The sequence below is a fragment of the Aspergillus stella-maris genome, assembly GCF_047715825.1.
Source record: "Aspergillus stella-maris strain CBS 113639 unplaced genomic scaffold BDV14scaffold_65, whole genome shotgun sequence".
Taxonomy (NCBI): Eukaryota; Fungi; Ascomycota; class Eurotiomycetes; order Eurotiales; family Aspergillaceae; genus Aspergillus; species Aspergillus stella-maris.
In genome coordinates, this window is record NW_027396859.1 from 156,812 (window position 1) to 182,001 (window position 25,190).

Here is a 25,190-nt window from a genome sequence, read left to right on the forward strand (position 1 = left end):
TGCAGTAGCCTACGCAAGGCAATTACCAAGGTAAGGCGAGGTACAGGCGCAGTGGTGGAAGTTCTGATCGTGGGGGACTTCAACCGACATGATCAACTTTGGGGAGGAGACGACGTGTCTTTGGAGAGACAGGGCGAAGCGGATCCAATCATTGACCTTATGAATGAATTTGCTCTCAGCAGTCTACTAAAACGAGGCACAAAGACATGGCAGGGGGGAGGACAGGGTGGAGACTACGAGTCAACTATCGACCTCGTCCTGGCCTCGGAGAATCTGACGGGTTCCATGGTTAAGTGTGCAGTACATGGAACAGAGCACGGCTCCGACCACCGCGCAATCGAGACTGTGTTTGACGTTCCGGTTCCGGTTGCCAAACAGCAGGAACGACTGCTGCTCAAAAACGCGCCATGGAAAGAGATTAATGCCAGAATTACCACAAGCCTGGACAGCTTGCCGTTGGACGGCACGGTACAGCAGAGAACCGACCGACTAATGTCTGCGGTGTTGGAGGCAGTGCATGCCTTGACACCAAAGGCCAGACCATCCCCATACGCAAAGAGATGGTGGACAACGGACTTGACACAACTCCGCTATATCTACACATACTGGAGAAATCACGCCCGCTCGGAGCGACGAGCAGGACGAACCGCATCACACCTAGAAGAGACAGCTAAAAGTGCGGCGAAGCAATACCATGATGCTATCCGGCAACAAAAGAAAAACCACTGGAAGGAGTTCCTTGCAGACAACAACAACATATGGAAGGCCGCCAAGTACCTGAAGTCGGGAGATGATACAGCATTCGGGAAAATACCGCAGCTCGTCCGACCAGATGGTACCACCACCACCGACCATAAGGAACAAGCAGAAGAGCTACTGGCTAAATTCTTTCCTCCTCTGCCAAACAACATTGAGGAGGAAGGAGCCAGGCCGCAAAGGGCACCAGTGGAGATGCCTGCCATCACCATGGAGGAAATAGAACGACAACTGTTTAAAGCAAAATCATGGAAGGCACCTGGAGAAGACGGTCTACCGGCGATAGTTTGGAAGATGACCTGGCTCGCGGTTAAACACAGGGTTCTTGATTTGTTCCAGGCGTCGCTGGAAGAGGGCACGCTACCAAGTCAGTGGAGACATGCGAAGATTATACCACTTAAAAAGCCAAACAAAGAGGACTACACCATTGCGAAAGCTTGGAGGCCGATTTCACTTCTCGCGACACTGGGCAAGGTCTTAGAATCAGTGGTGGCGGAAAGGATCTCACACGCAGTGGAAACGTACGGCCTACTCCCAACCAGTCACTTTGGAGCCCGAAAACAGTGATCAACCGAACAGGCACTCCTGCTCCTGCAAGAGCAAATCTACACGGCCTGGCGCGGCCGTCGGGTCCTGAGCTTGATCAGCTTCGATGTCAAAGGAGCCTACAATGGGGTCTGCAAAGAACGACTACTCCAGAGGATGAAAGCGCGAGGCATACCAGAAAGTCTGATCCGGTGGGTCAAGGCCTTCTGCTCGGAACGAACAGCGACCATCCAAATCAATGGGCAAGGGTCTGAGGTACAAAGCCTACCACAGGCTGGACTACCGCAGGGCTCTCCCCTATCACCAATCCTGTTCCTTTTCTTCAACGCAGACCTCGTGCAACGACAGATCGACAGCCGCGGCGGAGCGATCGCTTTCGTGGACGACTTCACCGCGTGGGTGACCGGGCCAACTGCGCGGAGCAACCGGGAAGGCATTAAGAAAATTATTGACGAAGCACTTGACTGGGAGAGGAGGAGTGGAGCAACATTTGAAGCAGAGAAAACGGCCATTATACACTTCACACCCAAAGCACACAAATCAGAACAGGAGCCTTTCACCATCAAGGAACAAGCTGTTGAACCCAAAGACCACGTCAAGATCCTTGGAGTAGTGATGGACACCAGACTCAAATACAAGGCACATATAGCCAGGGCAGCGTCCAAGGGCCTAGAAGCAGCAATGGAGCTCAAACGACTCAGAGGCTTATCCCCCTCAACAGCGCGGCAGTTGTTCACATCAATGGTTACTCCAGTGGTGGACTACGCCTCTAATGTCTGGATGCACGCGTTTAAAGATAAGGCCATCGGGCCCATCAACCGGGTCCAACGGGTTGGAGCTCAAGCAATTGTGGGAACATTCCTCACCGTTGCAACCAGTGTGGCGGAAGCAGAGGCTTACATTGCCTCGGCGCAAAGCCGGTTCTGGAAACGGGCAGTGAAGATGTGGACGGACATCCATACTCTACCAGAAACCAACCCACTCCGCAGGAATACGGATTGTATCAGGAAATTTCGAAGATTCCACCGCTCCCTGTTATATCAGGTGGCAGATGTGCTAAAAAATATTAAGATGGAAATGCTGGAAACCATTAATCCCTTTATATTAGCACCATGGGAGGAACAACTGCAGATTAATATTAGAGGAACCTTAGAGCCACTAGTAGAAGTTGGTGGATCTATACAGATTGCAGTTAGCAGCTTGGCATGGAATAAGGTAGTGGGATTTGGCAGAGTTATTTAGAAGCAACCGCCAAAGTACAAGAAGCCGAGACTAAAGGCCTTCTCTATTACATTGGGCGCAAGATTGGAGCAGAACCCATACTTGAGAGAGCTGGCAGCAATGGCACACGCATTAAAGATGCTACTAGTACTAAAACTGTTTAAAATCACGCTACTAACAAGCAATAAAGCAGCCGCACTTTCCCTGGGGAACCCGCGATAACAGTCGGGCCAGGAGCACGTGTGCCTGATATACAAGCTGATTAGAAGACTGTGGAAAAATAGAAATAGGATTATAATCTGCTGGATCTTTACAAGCAAGGAAAATAAACTACTAGGCCTTGCTAAAGTGCAGGCCAAGGCAGCAACCCAAGAGGACCCCATGCCATACATACAGCTCCCCAGGATGAAATTAACCATACTTAACATTACACGATCCCAACAAGACACTAGCAAAGGCCTGCCCGAGAAAGTAGGCAAACACATGAAAAGGGTGGATGCGGCCCTCCCTGGCAAGCATACTTGACTGCTATATAATTAATTATCCTGCAAAGAAGCAAGCATGCTGGCCTAGCTCCAGACAGGCATGGCAAGATTAAATGGATACCTCTACCAAATCAATGTTGTGGAAACCGATTAGTGTAAATGTGGACAAGTAAGAGAGATGGTAGAGTATTTTCTCTTTTAATGTTAGAGATGGATAGTATATTAAATAGAAATGCTGTAATGCACCAACACACACCAAGGCAACATATCCTTCTACTTGGGCAGGAAATTGCCCTTAAATAATTAAAACTAGAGTCCAAACTTAAAAGTGGTACGGGCGTCAATATGGTTTGCAATCGCCACCAGCCGACTTGACATTACTTAACCATATAGTTAAACACAAATTACCACTCTTCCCAACCTAACTCACACCAACCACCTTGTGGCAGACACGGTAGGCGAGCTTTAACTGCCAAAGATGGGATGTTGAACACTTGGAGAAGCGCCTTCAAGCAAGCCTGCTAACAAAACTACTAACCCACGAGAATCTCCTACAATCCTGATAGACGGCATGACATATGCTAAAAAGTGAAATTGTACGGGCTAGAAGGAGACATGGCACCCGATAGGAAATGTACTAGTACCTTAGTGATAGTTGCCCTTTCGGCTCAGCCGCCGGGCGTTAATAAATTGTTTGTTTGTTTGTTTGTACAGATGATTCGCTTTACAAAGGCACTTAACAAGATTGATATGTCAGTGTAAGAATCTACGATCACCACCAACGAGACATTATTAGGCTCATAAGACTCCATGGTGGCTCTTGACTGATGAAAGTAACAAGGTCTATGTCGGCTATTAAGCACGGCTGTTACTCCAACAACTCAGCACCATATAACAACGTTCTCGTCGCAATTTCCGGGTGCGTAGGGCGGCGTGTACTGTGAAGTTGACACTGGGTCATAGCTTTCTGTGGGTTGAGTAGTGTAGGCACAATTCATGAGTCCGTCCACGGTAGCGCTGAGAGTAGGAGCCGGAGTACCACCGCAGTTGCAATAGTCCGATGTTTGATCGCTGGCAACCACTGCTACGCAGCCGGGAACACCATTAACACCTGGAATATCTGTTGGTGCAGCGCTTGTAGTCGCTGGTTGGATGGTCAAGGTTGGTAGGGACATATAATTACAATTTATTTCGGTAGCCCCAGAGGTTGTCGGCAGCGCACTGTACGTCGAATTGGATCCGCAATCGCACCAGCTTGTGGGGCTTAACCATGCAGCCCCGTCTGCAAAACAATTGGGGGTGGTAGTGGCTTGACTTATGACGTTTGGTGGGCTCGAATGGATTGCGGAGCCGGAATAGGTCATAGAGACTTCTAAAATATCAGGTGCAGTTGGTGGAAAGATCGAAGAGCTCATGAATGGCGATGATGAGCCCGTATATATGGGTGCACCCTTGTCCAATATCCAAGAGGACTCCGCTGTATTGAAAGCTGCGTCGATCATGCTTGCAACGTCATCTATATGTGCGGTGTCTGCATCCTCCGCCCAAACAACAAAAGGTTCATCGTAGTCTGTAGTCTCCTGAATAATAGTGGTTGTGATGACTGGACAGCCAGCAGGGTTGGTTGCAACCGTAGGAGTACACGTCGCGGTCAGAAACACATAGCCATGAGAGGTGACTGTAGCAGAAGGACAAGAAGTTGTTAGATGCACGATAGAAGTCGACGTGCACGAGGAGGTACTTCCAGAGCTGCTTGCTGAGATATCCGAGCTAGCGTCGCTGTCGTTGCTTTCACTGACCATACTTTGGCTGGCGGTTATCAGACCTTCCAACGCGTTATCGACTCCCGTAACCTCATCTGCACTTATACCATTCTCTATCTCTTCAAGATTTGAGCTAATACAAGATAGGTCCTCGATGGTGTCAACCATATCTTCCCCAACTTGTTCCAATGCGTTCCTCGTCTTTAGAGTACAACCACGATTTGTCGGTTGATTGCCCAGGTCAGATAAGAGGTTCTCCACCTCTAGATGGGCTTTGTTGATTTTCTGCAGTGTCTCCAATTTGAGTGTGGTTGGAGTGGCCTTCCAGGAACTCACGAGGGAAATGAGGCCTGCGATCTCAGATGTAATGGCGTCTACCTGGACAGTAGCATGGGAATGCGCGGTAGTGGGCGTGGCTGGTAATGGAGTAACAACAGACAATGGCTGGCTCGAGCTCGACGCCGTAGCGGTTGAATTTGAGTAGTTGCCTGATCCAAAATTTACTTCCGAGGATAAGAGACTCGCTTCGCTATGACTGATCACATCACTGCTGGCAAGGGTAGTCCGCGAGTGCGTTGCAGTCCAGGGTGAAGAAGGTGTTTTGCTTGGATTTACCAGCGTTGTCTTATTATAGCCTGTAGAAAATGACACGGCACTCGTCGGAATTTCTTGAGAGTTTTTGGGTAAAGGACTGGACAGGTAATGTGAAACGTGACTGTTGGAGATGGGCAGCGAGTGGTTGCCAAAGGAATACCGAGATCTATCCCGAATAACCACTGCCAACACACAGGGCAAAAAGAGGATAAACAGAATAGACATTTCTGTAAATGATTCCAGCCTTCAAGAATATCCTTCAAGAGCCATATTGGCGGATGATGCAGAAATACTTATATGTAAAATGTCGTGCGAAGTCTTAGAAAAGTAAACTAATATCTTTACGTTGAACACAGGCGCATGTTAGTCTCAAAGGCAAATGATTGCCTAATGTTGGTTGTTGATCAATTTATGCAAGAAGGCCGATGTGTTCACGTCGAACACAGGCGAGATTCTTAAGCAGTGTTAATCATAATTTGCTCATTTGGTCATTGGCACGACGGGAACTGGCTCGCTATAGACGGAGGATAAACGATGTCATGGGTCGTTTATTATAAGTAACGAGGGGGTCCTGCCGTAGGGCCTTTCAGACACAGATCCGCTGCAATTCCTTTACCTAACTTCTTGTGTGACGCTCGGTTGAGAGCAACTATATCAAATGATTCTCAAGTCTAATGTGGCGCTGGCAGCGAGGCTCTTCGTGGCCATGTTGACAATCCAGCACTGCTCCTTTACATTTGCTCACTGGACTAGGACTAATATGGAACTCGATACTAGCTGTGACAGTAGTAACGCTGCTTATCTAGAGGATACCTTCGCGATTATTCAGGAAATGGTCAGTGGCTGACGTCAGGTACAGAGTGATCCGTTTAGAGAATTTTGTAAATCTAATATTATGCTTCCGCAGCTCACGAGTACTAGAGAAGGCCTGGCTAGACTGAATAGCAGCCTGGATACTACCAGGGAACAACTCTCCCCCAGAGACAAGGCACAACTGGACTTGTTCATGGCTTTATACGGAATATTTGACCCGCAGGAACAAAGCGCAGTCGAAACTGCCAAGTCTCAAATCGAGCGTGTGGATTGTGAGTCTTCTACAGCTTCCTACGCACTAAGAATGATATTCTAAACACTAATCTTATGTCTTCTCTTGATCAAGGGTTTGCACATCAATTAAATGAAGCGCTTGCTTCGGACTTGCTTGACATTACGATTTTCTGCGATGACGACCACCTAGAAGATGTTGGTTTAGCACTTGATGAGAATGGAGAGCAGCAGACGGATGTCGAGGGCAGGCCCGAATGTTAGTACCCACCCCTGACCTTATTCCTGCGAGGGTTCTGATACTCAAATGGATGTTCAGTAATCTATCAAAGTACCATCATAGCAAATATGGTCGATATCTCCATGGCTGGCAAATGTGAGGAAAATGAAGGTCTTAGGGCTTTTATGCAAAATACAATCACTAATTCCAGGGGTGAATGCGATATGGATGTCTTGACTATATGTCCATTGAGCTGGGGCGAGGAAGGATGGTCAGAACATCTCGCTGAATACGCGAATAAGGATATCGAAGAGGTCAAGGGCGAAGTGCTGGACGAGATTATAAGCATATCTGCGGAGGTCAGCATACTGCACGAGTTAACTCACACAGTCTCGTTCTTCACCGAGGCATATGTCATGGGTGGGTACCTCTTTTGTTCTTGATATGTTTGCAATTGGGATGCGGATTTGGAGACGCTGATGTGTTACGTCGCTAATTTACCGCAGAGGATAATCAGCAGCTTGGTGGATCCGACGCTTACAAATGGGAAGGATGCTTCAACATGGCTCAAGATTCAATAACCCAGGACAGTGCATTAACCAACGCCGGTATATCTCCGACTAAATCTTCTAATATGTTAGAATATGAACTAATTTTGTATAACAACAGAAACCTTCGCCTATTTCAATGCAGGTATGTCCATCATACTTGAGATTAACCATTCAAAATGTTGTGACACATTGCTAAGATCTGCCTAGGTTTATACCTGTCCCAGTGCAATTGGCGGAATGGAGAATGCCAGGACCCATCAGAAGTTGATTAAGGCATCAAGTAAAAGCGTCTCTTTGGGCTGCCGGGATTCTTTTCACCAAATCTAATAAGCTGGTCCAACTACCGCTACGCTTTTAGTGCTGCAAAAGTGATACTCATAAAATGCTAGATATATATATATATATTACAAGTCTATTGTACATCTTGGTTTTGTCTACATTGGACTCCAAAAAGGCCATGTACGCGTACCTTGGCTGATGCGAGCCGGAAATATACGCTAAGCACCTTTGGGAGCTAGTTTTTTGGAACTAGGGTTTGAAAACAAGTATTGTCTGTTCAGAACACGGAAGGGCATTTCGGGTCGCACTGTAGCGATCCCTGGGCGGCGAGCGTGGAAGGCAAAGTGCCAATTGGGTGATGTGAAGGACTCGGCAAAAGAGAGAGCGCGCCGGCGCGGGCGGGCAAGGGGGGGCGCCCGGGAAGGAGCGATTGGCCAGCTAGTCACTAAGTACACGGAGTCTAAGGAGCCAGTGTACAGTATAGCCAGATTGCTATTGGGGATGCCGTGCTTCTACAACATGAAGTTAAGGAGCTCCATGAAGCCAATGCCTACAATAAGCAGAAACGAGAAAATAAAAAGAAGACCTGTAGAGCTTCATGGGGTATTTTGACTGCTACATAATGCCAAAAGCACGAGCAAAGAGCATCTGAAGTGATTGAGCATGTTATGGGCCCCTCGTACGAAGTGCCCTAAGAGACAGAACTCGGTCGCTACGCGACCTCGTACGATGACCCACCCTCGCTTACTGCCCTCCATTTCTTATTCCGCACACAGCGCCTGTACCTCTTCTTCTTTAACAGACCCTTCGTGTATATAGGCATGGTATAGTTTAGTACAAACATATCAATCGCTTACTGCCCTCCATTTCTTATTCCGCACACAGCGCCTGTACCTCTTCTTCTTTAACAGACCCTTCGTGTATATAGGCATGGTATAGTTTAGTACAAACATATCAACCCCTAACAGAGCAAGTGGTAGAGAGGGGTGGTGAGCCTCCTCAAAAGCGGGCAGCGCCTCGCTGCAGCGAATACAACCAATTAGGTCATACCAGAATTGAACCAAATAAGTTCACTAGCTAACTAGTTGTTTTCTATAGGCAATATTTAAGGTGGTTGTTGGAAAGCTTCAATTGTATTCGAGATGGCGGGTGCCCGCTATGGGCGAATTGAAAAGCTAGAAACACTTTCACTAATACATTTGTCGTGCCACTGTATCTTTCTGGCCAACATTAAATAATTAACTAACTAATCGAGAATCCTGCCTCTCACATGTATCTAAGTATTGAAGAATGTTACGAATCGTACAGGCCCAGTGGAAGGAGAGGGCAGAATGACGTCTGTATCGGCTACACGCACGTAGCCTACTAAGGAGCGGATGCCTATAACGATAGGGCTCAATTCTATTGCTTCGATAGACTCTTCTTGACGATGTATCTCTCTATCTATTGAGGGGTCGAATCCTCAGGGGGTTGGAGTAGCTAGCGGCCACGCCGCTAGTGATCACATGATCTCACAGATTCGTATCACTTTTTAATTAGCCTCTACCTGCCTGTGACGGTCCTGGGCTGGCTTTAGGCTAGGCTTAGGCTCTAGGTTTAATCCCTTGAGTATCAAAAAAGGCCTAATTAATGGTAAAGAGTGGCCGCCAACACGAAAGAATACGGATGCTTGAAGACTCAGCTAGCGAGCAATTTCCTGCTTTCAAAAAACAGTTGGAAAGCCTGAAGCCAACGCTTGAGCAGGCCACGAAGATTGGGGACTTCATAGAAAGATGAAGTTTGACTTGTAAACTCTCGAATTCGAATACCTGAACCACCACAGCCTGTTGGGAAAACGTAGAGCTTTGGGTAGGAGAAGCTTATCTCTATTAGCTGTAGTGCTGGAAGATCCTTCAACATTTTCTGGAGGAAGTATCTGGTTATTATACAGGCGGAATGTGCTATTCTCTAGAGTAACATTCCACGGTCAGTTTTTATTGGTGTTTGAGAGGCTGCATGAAGGTTCTCTTCACCAATCTCTTCGTCAGGCCATGTCTTGAAACCCAGCAAGTATCCCGCCCGACAGGTTCTGCTAAGAACACTTTCCTCCAACTGCAGCTTACCCAGCGATCTTATTACCTCCAGGTCCTCCCCGATGCGAAGACAAAGCTAGACAAATGAGTATCCACAACACGCAGCATTAAATAATTTAATGACAGACCTTACCCAGTTCTTCATCATCCAGAACCAAGGGGCCACATCGTGTTAAAGTAGGACAGGATGACTATCGCAACGAGAGAATTTAGAATTCGAGCTATCAAGGGTCAGGGCGTTTTTTAAGCATACCTCTAGTGTCACCATAAGACTAGTTCTATGTGTGTTTGAAGTTGGTGTAGAAGCGAACTGTTCAGATATATTATAGTATCCCCTTACCAGGATACAGTGATGCTCGAAATCGGTCTGACTGTCAAACACTTGTCAATTGTTCGTCGGCCCCACTGCCCGAAACTTGGCATGAGTAGTTGTCAACCGTCAGTTGTACATGACGCCTTCCTATTTGGGATATCGGAACCACAACCTCCGTTTCACCGAGATTATGCAGAGATTTCTGTTATTTCCACGGTTCAAAAGTTATATCTCTTCTAGTTGCTTTATCGGGCTAGATTGCTTATTATTGTCTGTGTATTTAAACGACCATTTGCAGCTAGATTGAGAGAATCAGACCTTCATTTATTAAGACTCCTACTGGCTGATGTCGAGTAATTACGCCTACCGGTGACGCTCATAGTAGTTTATTGAGCTGTTTTTGATTCCCTGTACTGTACTGTAATTATGCAAGCTTTGTGAATTTATAAATGTGCATGCTGTCACATGGCACCAGCGCGCAATGTCAGCACAAGTGACAAATGGGAAAGATATCAATTATACTGAATATTACGTATGCGGGGCCGAGATATCCACCAGCGCCCGGTATGCTACGCATGTCTTGAATCCAGTGGGTGGTGTGGCTCAAGAGCTGGGCTACGTTGCCGCGTTTAGTGACTGGACCGCGGCCGGGAAGATGCTGTCCTGGTCGGTACCCCAAGCTACCGATGAGAAGGAAGAGAAGGGTAAGAGGTCGATACCCGACTATGCGTTGTTGGTGCAGAAGGAGACGCGCGCACTTGGTGAGGCGAAACACCCGTGGGGCACTTCGCCAAATGCGTATATTCAGCGGGCACAGGGGGGAGGCCATGACTGTGAGAAGCAATTGCGTCGATTCTTAGGTTCGTATGCTGTAGTTAAACCTCTGAGCCAAGAGTATTATAATTACTGTAACATGCAATTCTTTAGGGCAAGTCTCACGGGACATGTGGGCGGCCGAGGTGAAATACGCGTTCATGACCAACTACAAAGCGACCGTGTTCCTTCGTCGAGAGAACATTAGTGGTACCTGGACGCTCTCCTACTCCGATGCCATCAAACATGATACCAAAAGCGTCTTACAGCAAAAAGGCAAGGGAAGTGTCTCGGTCCGAGAATGTATGCTCTTCCTCGTTTTGACTGTCAGTCAAACAGGGCCCGCGTGGTCACTTAAGGGTCAGAAAAAGGAAGAGCTCACTGAATGGGTGAGATTCGAAGACTACGGGAAAGCCCTTCTTGCCGCGGAACCCAAGGATTCCCAGTCCAGCTCGAAATCGCCAGCCAGCGAGCTTGGGGAACAATCCACCACTGTTAGCGGCAAAACTTTACAGTTACCAGAGCGCCTTCGCAACCCGCAAGCACAACTTGGGCAACAGCGGGCTGAATACAGGGAGTTTACAATTGAACCTTACCACAGCCCTCACGGGGAATTCTACAAATACACTGTCGGGGGGGAACTGAACCTCAAATTCGTATCAGAATGGGTAACGGATCCCAACGACCCGGCCATATTCTATCATGATAAGGCCAAAGTTCGCGGTACATTGAAGACGGAAGATGCAGCGCTGGCAAGTGGGAAAGGCAAATCCAAGGTGACCTTTGCCAACAGCGCCGACAAAGGCCCCGAGAGCAGTACGCCTAGTACTGAGGTCTCAAGTTATAAATTCATCGGCCGTCTAGAGGCAGGTTGGAAGTCTTATGAGCATAAAGTCGATGGGATGAACAAGAAACTCTGGAGGCATGAATGGAGAGGATTAAATGGCTACTTTTATCACGACACGTACAAGCTGCAGGCCCGAGCGCCTTGATGGAGGATGTGGGCCAGGATCGCCAGTCCGTTCAACACCAACTGGCATGCGTTTACGCATATGAGCATTATCTGTTTGTTTCTCTGCTGGTCGTCACCAAAATGTTGATGGGAAGTGAGAAGAATAGCTTAGTCTGTCTTACTTCTTCAGGAGTTTATGTCTACAAATTATGCAGTCCTTGAGTGATATCAGCCTAATGCAGATTGCCGATGAAGGTTCCCTCTAGATCTTTCGGGTAAACATCAATATCTTCGCGGCGTCTGATGTATTTCTTAGCCTTAACCCGCAACGTTGTCTTTACCTACAAGAAGAGAAAGTTTCATGCAATGTCCAAATGACACGGGCCATACATTTGTTTGATAGACGATCACGAATTGCAATAATTGCTCGTGTGAACCAGTCCTATCGATGACATCGTATGAGAACTTCTTTAAGCACCACCCAGATGTACATTTATCCTTGAATGTTTTCGACCCTTGCCTCGAGACGCAACCAGATACGAATTTCGTCAAAGTGGAACGAAGCTTGTCTTAAAGTTAGGGCACAGCCAGCATCCGTTTTCATGAAAGACAGGAAATTTGTGGTATCCTCTCTAGTTAAAACATCAGAGCCACAGCATGCTAGATGCTGCTCCTGAAGTGATTTGGGGAGAAGTCCCTCCACGGCATCTTTGATAGAGACCTCTCCTCGCAACTGATTGTTGGAACATAAAACTTTGTCAAAATGCATAAGCATACCATAGACTCGTACGACCGACGTGTATAGTGAAGTCTCAAGTTTGCGGTGCAGCTGCTGCATGGTCTGCAGTCCAATCTTTCTGGTCCATATGGCGGCCAACTGATATTCCGCATCTTCGTACGCACTTTCGCACTCGGATGCCTTCTTGTTGTACGTGGTCGCCAAGTGCTTAACTCGTTGATCCTTGAGCTTTCCTAGAATCATCTTAGAGAGGTTTTGCTTTAGCGAAATGATATCCTTCGGGAGAGCGGGATCGAGAGGTAATTTATGCTGGTTGCAATATGCAATCTCCATAGCCGTCTGCTGAATGAATCCACAAGTGCTCATATCAGCCCCTAACGTACTTAGGAGGTTAAGCTCTTCAATTAGGCCATTTTCAGCAGCAACGTGCACAGCAGCGAGTCCATCTCTTCCTACAGCATTAATGTCTGCAGAAACATCCTTGACAAGAAATTTAATGGTCGCATCACTGTTTTGTCCATACATCAAGGCATAAGCGATTTGCAACTCGCCGTTACCGAAGTAGGTTCCTATAATGTCTGACGAGTGTTTTCGGAATTGGTAAAGAACATCAACATAGCCATAATTTAAAGCACGCTTATAAGGGTTGGTTAGACTAATAAAAAGTCCAGAGTCGAGTAAGACTTTTGCGATATGTGCACGGTTGAACTTTATTGCCGTCTCTAGCAAGTCGTCTAAATGCTTGGTATTAGACTTGATATCAAAAGTGCCTAGCAGGTATTGAAGCATTTCCGGTATTCCCGATCGAGAAGCAGCGAGTGATGCCTCGAGGTACGCGATTTCACCGCGCTTTTCGATGATAAGCTCCGTCAGTATACTGAAGAGGCCCATATTATCAGTAGTGACTGCGGCTAATAGACACTGATTCAGCACCCCGACAGCGTAGTCATCCCACGAAACGCGGAAATCTAGGTCGAACCGTGCCTGTAGCCTGGCTTTCCCATCGGCCGTCAACGAATCACCGTACTCCCTCCAAATATGCAGAGATTCCTCCCGGCGCTGCTGCACATTCAAGGCCGCGATGATAGCTTCGAGTCCCTGATTGGGATTCTCATGAAGATAGTAGATGATATTCTCTGTATCCTCGATGATATGATCATTGGGGTAGTTGATATAGATTCTGAGAAAGTCATCAATCGTCTCGTCTCTAGTACCATCTGTATGTTTCAGAAACACTTCGTTCCTCAAAGCGAACAGTTTCCACTTGTTAACTTCATCAGTAACAGGTGCTGGGCCTCGGCCGTATTTGCTCCGATAGACAGGGTATGCGGAATCCCTGAGTCTCTTGCACGTGAAGTCAACGTTTTGATATAGGTCTTGGACGGGTAAATATAAGAAGATTTGTTGGAGCACCTCAGTTGGGAGGCGCAGGAGGGTGATAGGGATTTCTCTAATCATTTTAAGTGATCACACTAAATAAAAATCGTAGACCTGAGAATGTGTAGTTTGCCTCTTCTCACGAGCGACCGCGGGGCAGACTGAGTTTGAACGTTGGCGTTAATCAATTGATTAACCATTGGCGGGGTTGAGGGAGGGCGTTGGGCGACGGTCTGTCGGAACATACTGCCCTCCGGTACCGCCTTCCCCTAAGGGTCAACCTTGCTAAGTCATTAGCTAGTTAACTAACTTTTTAATTGGTTGGGAGTCACTTCGCCACGAGATACATGGCTTAGCCACTGCCAAGTACAGCAGGATGGTTATAGATCTTACTTCAGTCACTCGACCAGCTCCCAATGTGGATCACCGTACATCTTGTTTGGAGCAGGCTGTTCCACGTTGCTCTTCGGTCAATCTGCCGCCTGGAAGTGTGGATTGTCGCACGAGTTGTCCGAGCAAGTTGTTCGGCATCTTGAATTCATACTAGGATTGATCAAAGATTCAAGTAAATGTACATAAAAGTTTATATTCTCCATGAACAGAATATTACAGCAGCCCTCATTTTTAGGAGGGCTCGCTCAATAAAAGAATGACGCTAAGTCCTTGGCGGTGGGGCCCAAGAACAATTGACGAGTGTTTGAAGGTCAGACCGATTTCGAGCATCACTGTATAAGACCAAAGTGTGGCGGAAGCAGAGGCTTACATTGCCTCGGCGCAAAGCCGGTTCTGGAAACGGGCAGTGAAGATGTGGATGGACATCCACACTCTACCAGAAACCAACCCACTCCACAGGAATATGGATCGTATCAGGAAATTCCAAAGATTCCACCGCTCCCTGTTATATTAGGTGGCAGATGTGCTAAAAAATATTAAGATGGAAACACTAGAAACCATTAACCCCTTTATATTAGCACCATGGGAGGAACAACTGCAGACTGATATTAAAGGAACCTTAGAGCCACTAGTAGAAGCTGGTGGATCTATGCAGATCGCAGTCAGCAGCTTGGCATGGAATAAGGTAGTGGGATTTGGCAGAGTTATTTAAAAGCAACCACCCAAGTACAAGAAGCCGAGACTAAAGGCCTTCTCCATCATATTAGGCGCAAGATTGGAGCAGAACCCATACTCGGGAGAGCTGGTAGCAATGGCACATGCATTAAAGACGCTACTAGTACTAAAACTATTTAGAATCACGCTATTGACAAGCAACAAAGCGGCCACACTTTCCCTGGGGAACCCATGATAATAGTCAGGCCAGGAGCAAGTGTGCCTAATATACAAGCTGATTAGAAGACTATGGAAAAATGGAAACAGGATTATAATCCACTAGATCTCCACAAGCGAGGAAAATAAACTGCTGGGCCTTGCTAAAGTGCAGGCCAAGGCAGCAACCCAAGAGGACCCCATGCCATATATACAGCTCCCCAGGATGAAATTAACCACACTTAACATCACACGATCCCAACAAGATACTAGTAAAGGCCTGCCCGAGAAAGTAGGCAAACACGTGAAAAGGGTAGATGCCGCCCTCCCTGGCAAGTACACTTGACTACTGTATAATTGATTATCCTGCAAAGAAGCAAGCATGCTAGCCCAGCTCTGGACAGGCATGGCAAGGTTAAATGGATACCTCTACCAAATTAATGTTGTGGAAACTAATTAGTGTGAATATGGACAAGCAAGAGAGACAGTAGAGCACTTTCTCTTTTAATATTAGAGATGGATGGTATATTAGACAGAAATGCTGCAATGCACCAACACCCACCAGGGCAACATATCCTTCTTCCTGGGCGGAAAATTGCCCTTAGATAACCAAGACTAGACTCCAAACTTGGAAGTGGTACGAGCGTTAATATGGTTTGCAATCGCCACTGGCCGACTTAACATTACTTAACCATATTGTTAAACACAAATTACCCACCCTTCCTGAACTAACTCACACCAACCACCTTGTGCCAGACATGGTAGACGCGCTTTAACTGCCAAAGATAGGATGTTAAACACTTGGAGAAGCGCCTTCAAGCCAGCCTACTAACAAAATTTACTAACCCACGAGACTCTCCTATAATACTGACAAACGGCACGACATATGTTAAAAGTGGTTTTGTATGGGCCACAAGGAGACAAGGCACATCTTAGGACATGTACTAGTAGACTAGTGATAGTTGCCCTTTTGGCTTAGCCACCGGGCGTTAATGAATTGTTTGTTTGTTTGTTTGTATAAGACCAAGTATGTCTCACATCGAGAAGTCTGCCTAACACATCAGCGCGCTAATCCTCTGGTAAAATATTCATCGGATCATGCCAACAAAAGTCGAAGTACACCAGAGGGCCACAGAGCATACTGAAAAATAAAATAATATACAATAAAAGAACCAAAGAGCTGCTATTCTGCTGCTAAAGTGCGGGCTCTAAGATGAGGTTGATTGGTGGTTAAGAGTATGGGAATAGGAGAGACGAGAGGACGGCCGCTGATATTTTCCTTTTCTTCTTTTTTTTTTTTTCCTTTTTTTTTTTGGCTCTAGGAAAATTGAAATAAATTAAGAAAGGGAGGGGATTAGGATATTCAGTTAGCTTAAATTATGGGCCATGGGTTGAACATTATGCTTTAAAACACGATGGTTATACACCGTGAGAAATGCAATTGTTTTTGCTCTGATTCACAAAATTTCGCAGGTCAAAGCCCATGATTGAGAGGAACTACTAGCTATGAGTTTATTAAAATCAGAACATATGTTGAAATTCTTCCTTGGTCAACTATAATGATTTTGAATCTCACTTGCCAGAGAGTAAAATCAACTTGTAGTTTTCGTGGTGCATGTCCAGATTGAAGGGATGGAGGCTGTGGACCTCTTTCTAGGCCATCGGTGAGATGAGTAGTTGAACATAAAAAAATCCTGGAGTAGTTTCCCGCACTGAGACGAGAAATATGGACACGTTGGTAGGACTACTTTAATAAGCATGTATCTCGCCTTTAGACTAGTTGTCTCCAGGGAGCATTAACAGCTCTGGACCTCATGGCACAAATGTCAACTTGGAAAAGGAAACGTCGCTTGGATACTGCTCAAGCAAAGTCCCAGCAAATTTACAAACGAAAGAAGGGAATATTCAGAAAAGCTGCCCAATACAGCCTTGAATGCGAGTCAGACATCTTTGTTGCCATTCGGATTTGGAAAACTGGTCAGATTCTCGTCTTTAATTCGTCCGCTCGGACGGACTGGATTGATAAGATATCTAATTTGGTAAGTCAAACACTTCTTCTTGTCCCTTTGGTTGTACTTACAGGGTTAGGATGGATGCTTCCCTTGTCCAATTCAACTAAGGTTGGGGGATATTATTCCAGAGTGCAGTGGATTGCCTTCAACCATTAAAACAGGAAGCACTGAAACAAAATCAGAAAAGACTGCTTCCTAAAGCATGTTATTCTAAATTTATGCTCCATTTTTACTATATCTCCACACTTATACATAGTGATGCTTGAAATTGGTCTGACCTTCAAACACTTGTTAATTGTTTGTTGGCCCTGATGCTCTGGCCCTAGATCCCGCTTCTGAACCTCTATAACCAGCCCTTCCTGACGCTTAGCACTTCATTGAGTTCTATACTTATACTTGGGGATTTTATATTACCATGTATTATTAGCTCTGATGTCTTTGTGCTCCTAATAATATGGACTTAAAGGCTGCAGAAAGCAAATAAGTGTTATATGTAATTTTCTACTTCTTTGTACATATCACATATGATTTTACAAGAGATATTTTAGCTGGTTACTCTTCTTTTGGGGCTAATTAATTTATTGGAAGCAACGGTGCCTTATAATTGATACAGTAAAACATGGTAGGTCTTGAATTTGCTATGTACAGTGTCTTGCAGGTTCAGCTAAAGCTTCACCACATCCAGGCTAGTATTATGTTTAGGATATAATATACTTGAATCAGCACTAGACACCACTTTTCCATCTCTATATAGGTGTCATGTAGATCCAGAGAGAGAACTAAAGAATTGCGGAGTGCGTTAGGGAAACAACAAAGTCTATTAGTGGATGCCAAAGCTATACACAATAAATCAGAACACAAATCTCACACTTTGTAGTACAACTATTGGCCGGACGCAAAACATGCTTTACACGACTCATTCAAGAACCCAGGGCCTAGTATGTGGACTGGCTCATGTTTGCAAGCATCGCAAAGATGGTGGAAGCATGGTGTGAGAATTTCAGGGCCATCCTTGCCACAAGCATCACATGTTGCGAATGATTTGTTCACTGTTGCCTTTAGGTACCTTGAGTACCAGTTCAGCTTTTCCCTCTCAAGCTCTTGGTTTACCTGAGTAAGCTGTGCCTCCAAGTTTCTGCAGGCTTCTTGTAGATTTTCAATTTCTCGATCTTTGTAGTTATTTTGCGCCTCTAAATTCGCGCAATATTCTTGCAAAGGCTTAATCTCTCCACAGAGAGTATTATAGGCGTTAGATTTCATTTCAGCTTCTTGGAGCAGTCTGGCACCTTCCAGCTTTGCTTGCTCCAATAGGAACTTAACCCAAGAATTTCTTGCTTCTTCTAATAAAAGGCCTGTTAGCTAGTTCAAAAGTGGCCGATTATTGATACCCACCAGAATCCGTAGACATATTTTAGAAGCACGTTTGTGACTTTAGACAAGCACCTTAGAGGATAGATGGCTTTGGTGATGATCTGATATACAAACATAGCAGGCAGCGTATAGGCTTTATATAAGTTTCTAGTCAGTCTATTTGCTAGTATAATTGCACATCTATTAAGGGGTGCGGAACATCTAGTGGCTGTGCGAGATAGCATAATCCCTATCAGCATGAAATTTGAGATTGCATTTAGATAGGTCTTGTTAAATTGCCAGCTAGTAAGAGTGTACTAACGTTCCATTTCTTTACTAGTCCAATCAATTTGGCTAGGTCTAAGAGCTAATCAAGATTCTACACATTTTGGCTGCCAATTCCCCTACCAAGCTATCTTTAAGGCTACCATTAAAAGCAAATCCATGAGCTACTTTAGACATTGAACAAAATAGGTATAGTTTTAGGGCTTGCACGGCAGAAAAAGTGTCTCAATTGGTTCTTATTCTGGCATTAGCAAGGTTACTCATTGCTCAGGAACCACGCTTGGAGTAGTCAGGGATCACTCTTGCTTGTTCAGGGCGTGCTCCGGCACCACACAGGACGTGGTCCGGCACCGCACAGGGCGTGCTCCGGCACCATACAGGGCGTGCTTCGGCACCATACAGGGCGTGCTCCGGCACCATACAGGACAGCGTGCCCATAGTGATCAGTGAGTGGTCCACGGCGAGAACCCTGTTGTATCTGGCGGCGAACAGCACCCCTAGAGAAGCATGTTTTCTGGCAAGAAACTGAACCCGCCACGGAGTTTGCAGGTGCTGCTAGATGGCGCACCCCTTACACAAAATCCGAAAGGCACGCAGCTGATAAGATAGGCATGCAAGGAAATATATCGCATATGACTTACTGTTTAATAGCTTACATTTCCTAAAGACTAAGCTGGATAGGCTCAAATCCCTGCATAACTCAAGCCAAGTTATTCTAAGAGTAGATCGCGTGCCGCGTGATATTAGAGCGATGAGTACAGGCACGGCGTATGAGGTTATTAGAGACCTGTTCTAACTACTCACATTCCAAGATCCAGGCGAGTGAACGCGAGCACACGGCTCATCATCAGCCAGGGCTTGGCTGGATATCCTAGAAAGCGAAGAAAATAATCCTTAATCATAAAGTGACCATCCATTAATATTATTATTAACAATAGCTAAATCTCACACATTTATATATGTACAAACAACCACTCCGTCTCGCCAACCCTAAACTTAAATCTTTTTCTAAATAAGACAGGGTGCCAGCTGCTGTAAAATAAAACAGCCAAAGGAGCAAACCTAGCATGTTTAAGAGAGTAAGACAGTTCCGACATCCTAAAAAGACATTACTAGGTATTATTCTTACTTTATGTTCCTTGCTGCAGATTATATCACGGACTTTTTCTCTAACTTGTCCGTCCAGCTTTAGTTTGTGCATTGCCTGCTATCTCTGCTAGGCTACGCTGGTGAGTAGATGACTTGGGTACTAAAGGTGGTTATCTAGGAAGCTGATCGTGTTGAAATTCTCTTGAATAGGCAGCCAGGAGGGCACTTCTTTTCCTGCCAGGAAACTTGGTAGTATACTCGTCCCATGTATATCCTTCCTGTTTTAACTGCAGAAGGCGCTGCTTCTCCTTATATAAAAGGGCCCCATGGGCAGATGTAGGAGGTCTAGGTCTCCCTGCTCTATGTGCGGATTTCTTGACTGGTGGACTGTTGGCAAGTTCTTGGAAAAGTGTAAGGGACCGTGTGAGGTTTCCATTATAAACTCGATAACTGGAATATCCAACAAAGATTGGAATCTGTTCTGCCTCCCAAATGTCAATCGATAGAGTTGTCCCATCCCAGCGCCATGGCCCTGGAAAGTCGCGACTTTTATTGGGTTGATCAACTCTTGGCGCAATATTGACTAAAGGCTGGCCCGCCTCTAGTAAGGGGCGGCAGGGGATTTCGACATGCGGAAATTCGGCAAATGTTCTCTTGCGGCTTTGATGTAAGGATTTTGGGGGAGACGACTGTACAGGTGTTGGCTCCTTAGAGGTCCAACATGCGTCCACGAGAACAACAGGAGTTTCGACAATTGGCTCTTGAGTGGTTGGCTCCGCAATGGCATGTCCTTGCGCGCCTGCTTTAGAGCACGCTTCAGCTCGAATAGTACGAGAACCCCAGTCTGAGTCAGGCATGACCTCCGCAATGATTGGAACACTGTCTTCCGTAGAGAGCTGTAGGGATGTTGTAGTGCCTTGATCACGAACAGGAGTTTCCTGGTTCTGCGAAAATGGTTCCATAGTCTTCTATGAAGATCTTCCAGGGTTATGCACGGCTGTACGTAAGAATATGTACATATATACTTGCTGGGCCCTATAAGACAGCTCTTCCTTGACTCCGGAGCCCATGAACGATACGGAATCAGTTTGTTGCACAAACACTTTTCGATGGAGGCAAGTCAGCGTCTCGTCGACTTCCGGAATATCTCCACACCTTGGACAGTCAGCGAAAATGATGACTTTGTGGTGCCCAAATACAAAGGCTTCATCATTCCTCGGACTTTCAGATTCTTCCACGGATATCTGACACCGTTTGAGTTTGATTTTTCCTCATCCTCTCCGCCTCGCAGTGACGCAGATCGGGAGTTCTTGCAGGAGCTTTCGGTTCTTCTTCACCAGTATGGCTTGGAGAATGTATTTGGCGTGCGATCTCTGGACAGGTATGATTCGGATTTATCCGTGGAGGTCACCGAGGGCAAGGCGAACATCATGATATCACGGGGATCGGTCAAGGAGTCGGAGCTTATCGAAGCTTTCTGGGTTTTTGGTCCTTATAATCTTTAGAAATACCACTGCAGAGAATACTACTAGAAGACCTCTAAGGGGAAGCATCTCGAGGACCATGGTTGCTCCTAACGTTGTCGGTAACTAGGAGCTACATGCTTTCAGGGACCAATGCAAGTGACGTAGTTTTGTCCATTCATTGTCAATTTGATTGATTTCTCTAAATAATGCCAACAATACTATTATTGTCTGCTACATTGAATTCTTATAATCGTGACATGAATATAGAGACTAACAAAGACTCGGTTTGCTTTTAGTCTTCGCAAAGTGAATGCCTTCTATTCCCTGAGGCCAAAGCCCGAAGTCCTCAACATGCTGGTAAATGTGCCCTGTTCTGTTTCCACAACACCAACTGCTCTAAAGCCGAACTTGGAGTATAATCAAACACCAGCGGGGGAAGACAGGACAAATGCGTCTAATGCGTTTTCATCAACATAATGACAGAACATTTGTATGAGCATGAATCCAACGCCTCGTTGTTGACAGTTTGGATCCACTGTCAGAGAAGTTACTATCATACTACTCCCGCTGAAGTGGGGGATCGGCTTTAAACCAATCAGCGTTGCATAGCCAGAGTTGCCCTGAAGGTGGCATCCATGGGACTCGCGACGACCCCAGGATCCTTCCAGTTAAAGATGGAAAAGATTTTTGGGAATACCTATGAGACTTTATGCTTGTATATATTAACGACATTGTGGTCAATATGCAGGACAATATTGCCAACTTCGAACACCAGGCCCGCAATCCCCATCGCATGCACTACGGCCAGGCCCAGTTTCAGCCGTGACGCCAAGGTCCATCTTACACACCTTCGCCGCGCCGTGGAGATGCTGTTAGCCTCTGGAATCTCACTTTTTCTTGCCAAATGTCACTTCGCCTACCCTCGATTCGCATGCTCAGCCACCATTTGTCCTGGCTTGTAATCAGCACCGCCGCAGGAAAGTGTGTTATCGATTCAACCAGGAGAAAGCTCTTCTTCTGGTTACAGGCCACTTGCGAGGCCATGAAGGACAGCTAGGCTCTTCTAGCCAGAAGCGCTGTTCTGAGTCTGACATGGTAGTAGGCTATAGAGCAGGCATTTGCTCGGCCAGCCAATCCACAAGAGAGCAAGACCGACTTCAAACGCGCCATGTTTGTTGGGTTTGCTGGATTTGCTGAGTTTGCTATGTTTGTTTAGCTTGCTAGGTTTGCCCTTGGTGGCAACATGAAGACAGTAATCTCGGAAGCGGAGTTTTGACCCTATTATAGTTAGGCTACATCTCATGGGTAACTCCCTTCCAGTTTGAGTTTCAAAACAACATATCTACCCTTCGCCGTCAATTTGGCCAACCAAAATGCAAGAGTCTGTCGCCTGTACCGATCTTAAGTGATATGGCAAAAGACATCACGCCTCCCAACAGCTTTATTCAACCTCCCTTAACTCCTCCCCCGACAGATAAAGTAACCCCCTCGAGCGTGTCGCAGATCATCAACATCTTCGACAAGCATCGTCGCGGATTCCGGCAAGACCCTTGGACGGAGTACACTCTGCGCCCTGACGAGTATCATGAATTTCAAGGGCAAGTGGGAAAGGGCAGCAACTTTTCAAGTTGGGCTACTCCTACTGGTTGCGCATTGCTGACGGTGTATACTACAGGTATGATTATGAGCCCTTGGAATCGCGCTTAGCCATCCGGATGCCGACTCCCCTTCACGAAACATTCTGCGCGAAGGTAGTTTCTGAAGATTATATCGCAGCTTGAGTCAGTCAAGAGGAAGGGGGTAAATGGCGCCGACTTTGCCAAACATATCAACTACTTTGCTTCATCTCGCTTAGACCTCCCTTACGACTCTTACGAAGACAAGACTTTATATGCCCGACGAGAGCCAGATGCATCCTTCGGTCACCTTAAAGCACGATATCCTGGAGTAATAATTGAGGTCTGCTATTCACAAAAAGGTCGACGAATTCCAGCCCTTGCAGATGATTACATTCTCAACTCCAATGGCAGTATTAATGCCGTAATATTTCTAGATATAGAGTACCAGGGCAAAGAAGCATCATTCTCCATCTGGCGACCACATTTTGACGAAGAGGCGAAGGAGCTATCTTCAGCGTGCACCCTTAAACAAGTATGTGCTCTGATTCTATTGCACGATTAATATACGAATATTCTTGATGTGGCTTACCTCAGGGTTGTTAATTATTTGGCAATTACCATTGCGGTGTCTTTCTGCGTCATCACAGCAAGCTGAGACTCTCTCTGCCCATAATTTACTCTCCGAGACACCTATCTCTGCGCCTAAAGCGTAAGACAGCTTACTAGTTAGCTAATCGAGATCCACCAGCTTTAAACAACTTGATTAACAATGAAGTCAATCTTCTTGGGAAACGCTAAGGTGGCAAGTTAAGCAGATGTTGTATTCAACTATTTGGCGCTGTTATTAAGAAATACAAGCGTGGAGAGGAAAAGATTGACCAGAACGTGGTGTTGTGGATAACCCTTGCAACACTGGGCGCTAGGCTATATATAGCAAGCGGACAAAGTTGGCAGATTCAACGGCTCAGGATCTCCGGGCACCGTGCCCGGGATGAGATACAGGTTCAGGGCCACGCGGTGGCCGTAGCACACGCTTCCCAGCTTTCGGCAACTTTCCAAATAACTAGACTCTGCCAAACCAGTAAAAAAATAACAGCGTGCTCGTTGGAAGTAAATCAAACATTGTTACCAAGTCCTATTCTCCATCAACAAGTCCCACGTGACCGGGGCCCTGAACTGCCAATCCACGATCTTCCTGTCAAAGACCTGGATAAAGGAAAAACGATCTCAATGATCAAGGCTCGCTCCAGTCAGATGTTGTTATGCAAAACCAGATGCCGCACGCTGACACGATCATGCTTGTCTAGAATGGAGGCCATCGGGCAGAAAATAGTTGCACACATGGCTCGCTTCGGCAATCGTAGTAAACAGCTCGTTCATGACTAGCCCCTCTTTGCCCCTCTTTAGCATTCAAACTGCGATAACATTTTTACTATGAGGTAAGTTAATCTCACGCTCTCTTTGATGAAAGAATATATATCTAAAGGTCCAAGTCATAGTCTTATTCTTCATGCGAGATGGCTCCGACAACCGTGCGAAAGATGGACATTAACTCCGATGGCCAGAAATCATTGGAGTCACTTCAACAGGCAATAAAACACGCGCTTATAAAGAAAACTGTGGATGGCAATATACAGTATTCAAACAGAGCTCTTGACACAACCGTGGCGCCGCTCCTCAAGTCTCTGAATCTGGATGTAGGTGGAAATGATCTGAGGCCAGGCTTAGCTAACAGATCCGGCAGCACCTAGGCTATGCAGCGTGGAAGATCGTGAAAGCCATAACCATTGAAAATGAGACCGGTCCCGAGTACATCATACCTATCGAAACAGTTCAGGGAGATCCAATGATTTCCATCCCTATCGAGAACGAGAACGAGAACTTCGCTGAAACGATATTTGTTCCAGGCGAGCATCTATATCCTGGATCCTATATATACCATGACGGCACTGTGCGATTATCTGCAGAGCTAATATGCCTCTTTGTTGGAAAGCCACAATTAAATCAACTACATGAATAAAGATACTCCTATGCTAAGCTATTTGTTAAGTCTGTAGTCAAAGTGATTGGTCATGGAGCGAGGCAAACCCGTGTCTCGAATTGAGGGCCGAATATAAGATGATTCAGGGAACCGGAGGAATTGGAATAGATCTCCAAAGGTTTAAACGGTTGCGTGTTATTCAATAGCGGCGCATTAGAGCTCCGAAATTTCCCTGGCTGGCTCTCCAGGGAGTCTGGAGGTTTCAAATAAGGGAACTCTAATGTTGTTGCTTCTGTATTAAAAGTGATAGAGTTCTGAGGTGGCTGAGGCAAGGTCTCCAAGTAGCCAGAGGGATTGAATCGGCGCGGCAAGTAATTCAACGGCTGTGCTTCCTCCAGTG

At 46.1% G+C, this 25,190-nt stretch overlaps 8 protein-coding genes across 8 annotated transcripts in view; 5 read left to right on the forward strand and 3 right to left on the reverse strand.

Annotated features, from left to right (window-relative positions):
• Positions 1 to 3,889: 3,889 nt before the first annotated feature.
• On the reverse strand, positions 3,890 to 5,590 carry BDV14DRAFT_203840 (uncharacterized protein; the record flags this gene model as incomplete). The annotated part of the gene is made up of 1 exon (XM_073774379.1): positions 3,890 to 5,590. The coding sequence occupies one exon, from the start codon at positions 5,588 to 5,590 to the stop codon at positions 3,890 to 3,892; it is 1,701 nt and encodes a 566-aa protein (XP_073624354.1).
• A 535-nt stretch (positions 5,591 to 6,125) lies between these two features.
• BDV14DRAFT_203841 (uncharacterized protein) lies at positions 6,126 to 7,452 on the forward strand (the record flags this gene model as incomplete). Its single annotated transcript, XM_073774380.1, has 7 exons — positions 6,126 to 6,200; positions 6,273 to 6,450; positions 6,525 to 6,668; positions 6,729 to 7,049; positions 7,136 to 7,237; positions 7,299 to 7,322; positions 7,388 to 7,452. The coding sequence occupies 7 exons, from the start codon at positions 6,126 to 6,128 to the stop codon at positions 7,450 to 7,452; spliced, it is 909 nt and encodes a 302-aa protein (XP_073624355.1).
• Positions 7,453 to 10,325: 2,873 nt separating this feature from the next.
• Positions 10,326 to 11,649, forward strand: BDV14DRAFT_203842 (uncharacterized protein; the record flags this gene model as incomplete). The annotated part of the gene is made up of 2 exons (XM_073774381.1): positions 10,326 to 10,704; positions 10,772 to 11,649. 2 exons carry the CDS (start codon positions 10,326 to 10,328, stop codon positions 11,647 to 11,649), a joined length of 1,257 nt encoding a protein of 418 aa, XP_073624356.1.
• A 64-nt stretch (positions 11,650 to 11,713) lies between these two features.
• BDV14DRAFT_180617 (uncharacterized protein) lies at positions 11,714 to 13,915 on the reverse strand. Its single transcript, XM_073769940.1, has one exon. The coding sequence runs from the start codon at positions 13,804 to 13,806 to the stop codon at positions 12,103 to 12,105; it is 1,704 nt and encodes a 567-aa protein (XP_073624357.1). The 5' UTR covers positions 13,807 to 13,915; the 3' UTR covers positions 11,714 to 12,102.
• Positions 13,916 to 20,833: 6,918 nt separating this feature from the next.
• Positions 20,834 to 21,229, forward strand: BDV14DRAFT_203844 (uncharacterized protein; the record flags this gene model as incomplete). The annotated part of the gene is made up of 1 exon (XM_073774382.1): positions 20,834 to 21,229. One exon carries the CDS (start codon positions 20,834 to 20,836, stop codon positions 21,227 to 21,229), a length of 396 nt encoding a protein of 131 aa, XP_073624358.1.
• A 1,307-nt stretch (positions 21,230 to 22,536) lies between these two features.
• On the forward strand, positions 22,537 to 23,355 carry BDV14DRAFT_180619 (uncharacterized protein). Its single transcript, XM_073769941.1, has 2 exons — positions 22,537 to 22,788; positions 22,866 to 23,355. The coding sequence occupies exons 1-2, from the start codon at positions 22,601 to 22,603 to the stop codon at positions 22,969 to 22,971; spliced, it is 294 nt and encodes a 97-aa protein (XP_073624359.1). The 5' UTR covers positions 22,537 to 22,600; the 3' UTR covers positions 22,972 to 23,355.
• Positions 23,356 to 24,224: 869 nt separating this feature from the next.
• The window catches only part of BDV14DRAFT_180621 (uncharacterized protein), a 2,662-nt gene continuing 1,696 nt past the window's right edge, over positions 24,225 to 25,190 (reverse strand). The window contains exons 4-6 of the mRNA XM_073769942.1: positions 24,554 to 25,190; positions 24,303 to 24,506; positions 24,225 to 24,248 (exon numbers count right to left, since the gene is read on the reverse strand). Of these exons, the coding sequence (XP_073624360.1) occupies positions 24,880 to 25,190 (311 nt within the window). The 3' untranslated portion in view covers positions 24,225 to 24,248; positions 24,303 to 24,506; positions 24,554 to 24,879. The remainder of the gene's footprint in view (positions 24,249 to 24,302; positions 24,507 to 24,553) is intronic.
• Positions 24,244 to 24,998, forward strand: BDV14DRAFT_126130 (uncharacterized protein). Its single transcript, XM_073765986.1, has 2 exons — positions 24,244 to 24,506; positions 24,554 to 24,998. The coding sequence occupies exons 1-2, from the start codon at positions 24,327 to 24,329 to the stop codon at positions 24,827 to 24,829; spliced, it is 456 nt and encodes a 151-aa protein (XP_073624361.1). The 5' UTR covers positions 24,244 to 24,326; the 3' UTR covers positions 24,830 to 24,998.

What these genes read in the sequence shown, in the direction of transcription:
- BDV14DRAFT_126130 (XM_073765986.1), top strand. Translation starts at nt 24,327, where the DNA reads ATGGCTCCGACAACCGTGCGAAAGATGGACATTAACTCCGATGGCCAG. An exon ending in TCAAGTCTCTGAATCTGGAT is followed by an intron (nt 24,507 to 24,553) that starts GTAGGTGGAAAT and finishes CAGATCCGGCAG; the next exon opens with CACCTAGGCTATGCAGCGTG.
- BDV14DRAFT_180619 (XM_073769941.1), top strand. Translation starts at nt 22,601, where the DNA reads ATGGCAAAAGACATCACGCCTCCCAACAGCTTTATTCAACCTCCCTTA. An exon ending in GAGTATCATGAATTTCAAGG is followed by an intron (nt 22,789 to 22,865) that starts GCAAGTGGGAAA and finishes TGTATACTACAG; the next exon opens with GTATGATTATGAGCCCTTGG.
- BDV14DRAFT_180617 (XM_073769940.1), bottom strand. Translation starts at nt 13,806, where the DNA reads ATGATTAGAGAAATCCCTATCACCCTCCTGCGCCTCCCAACTGAGGTG.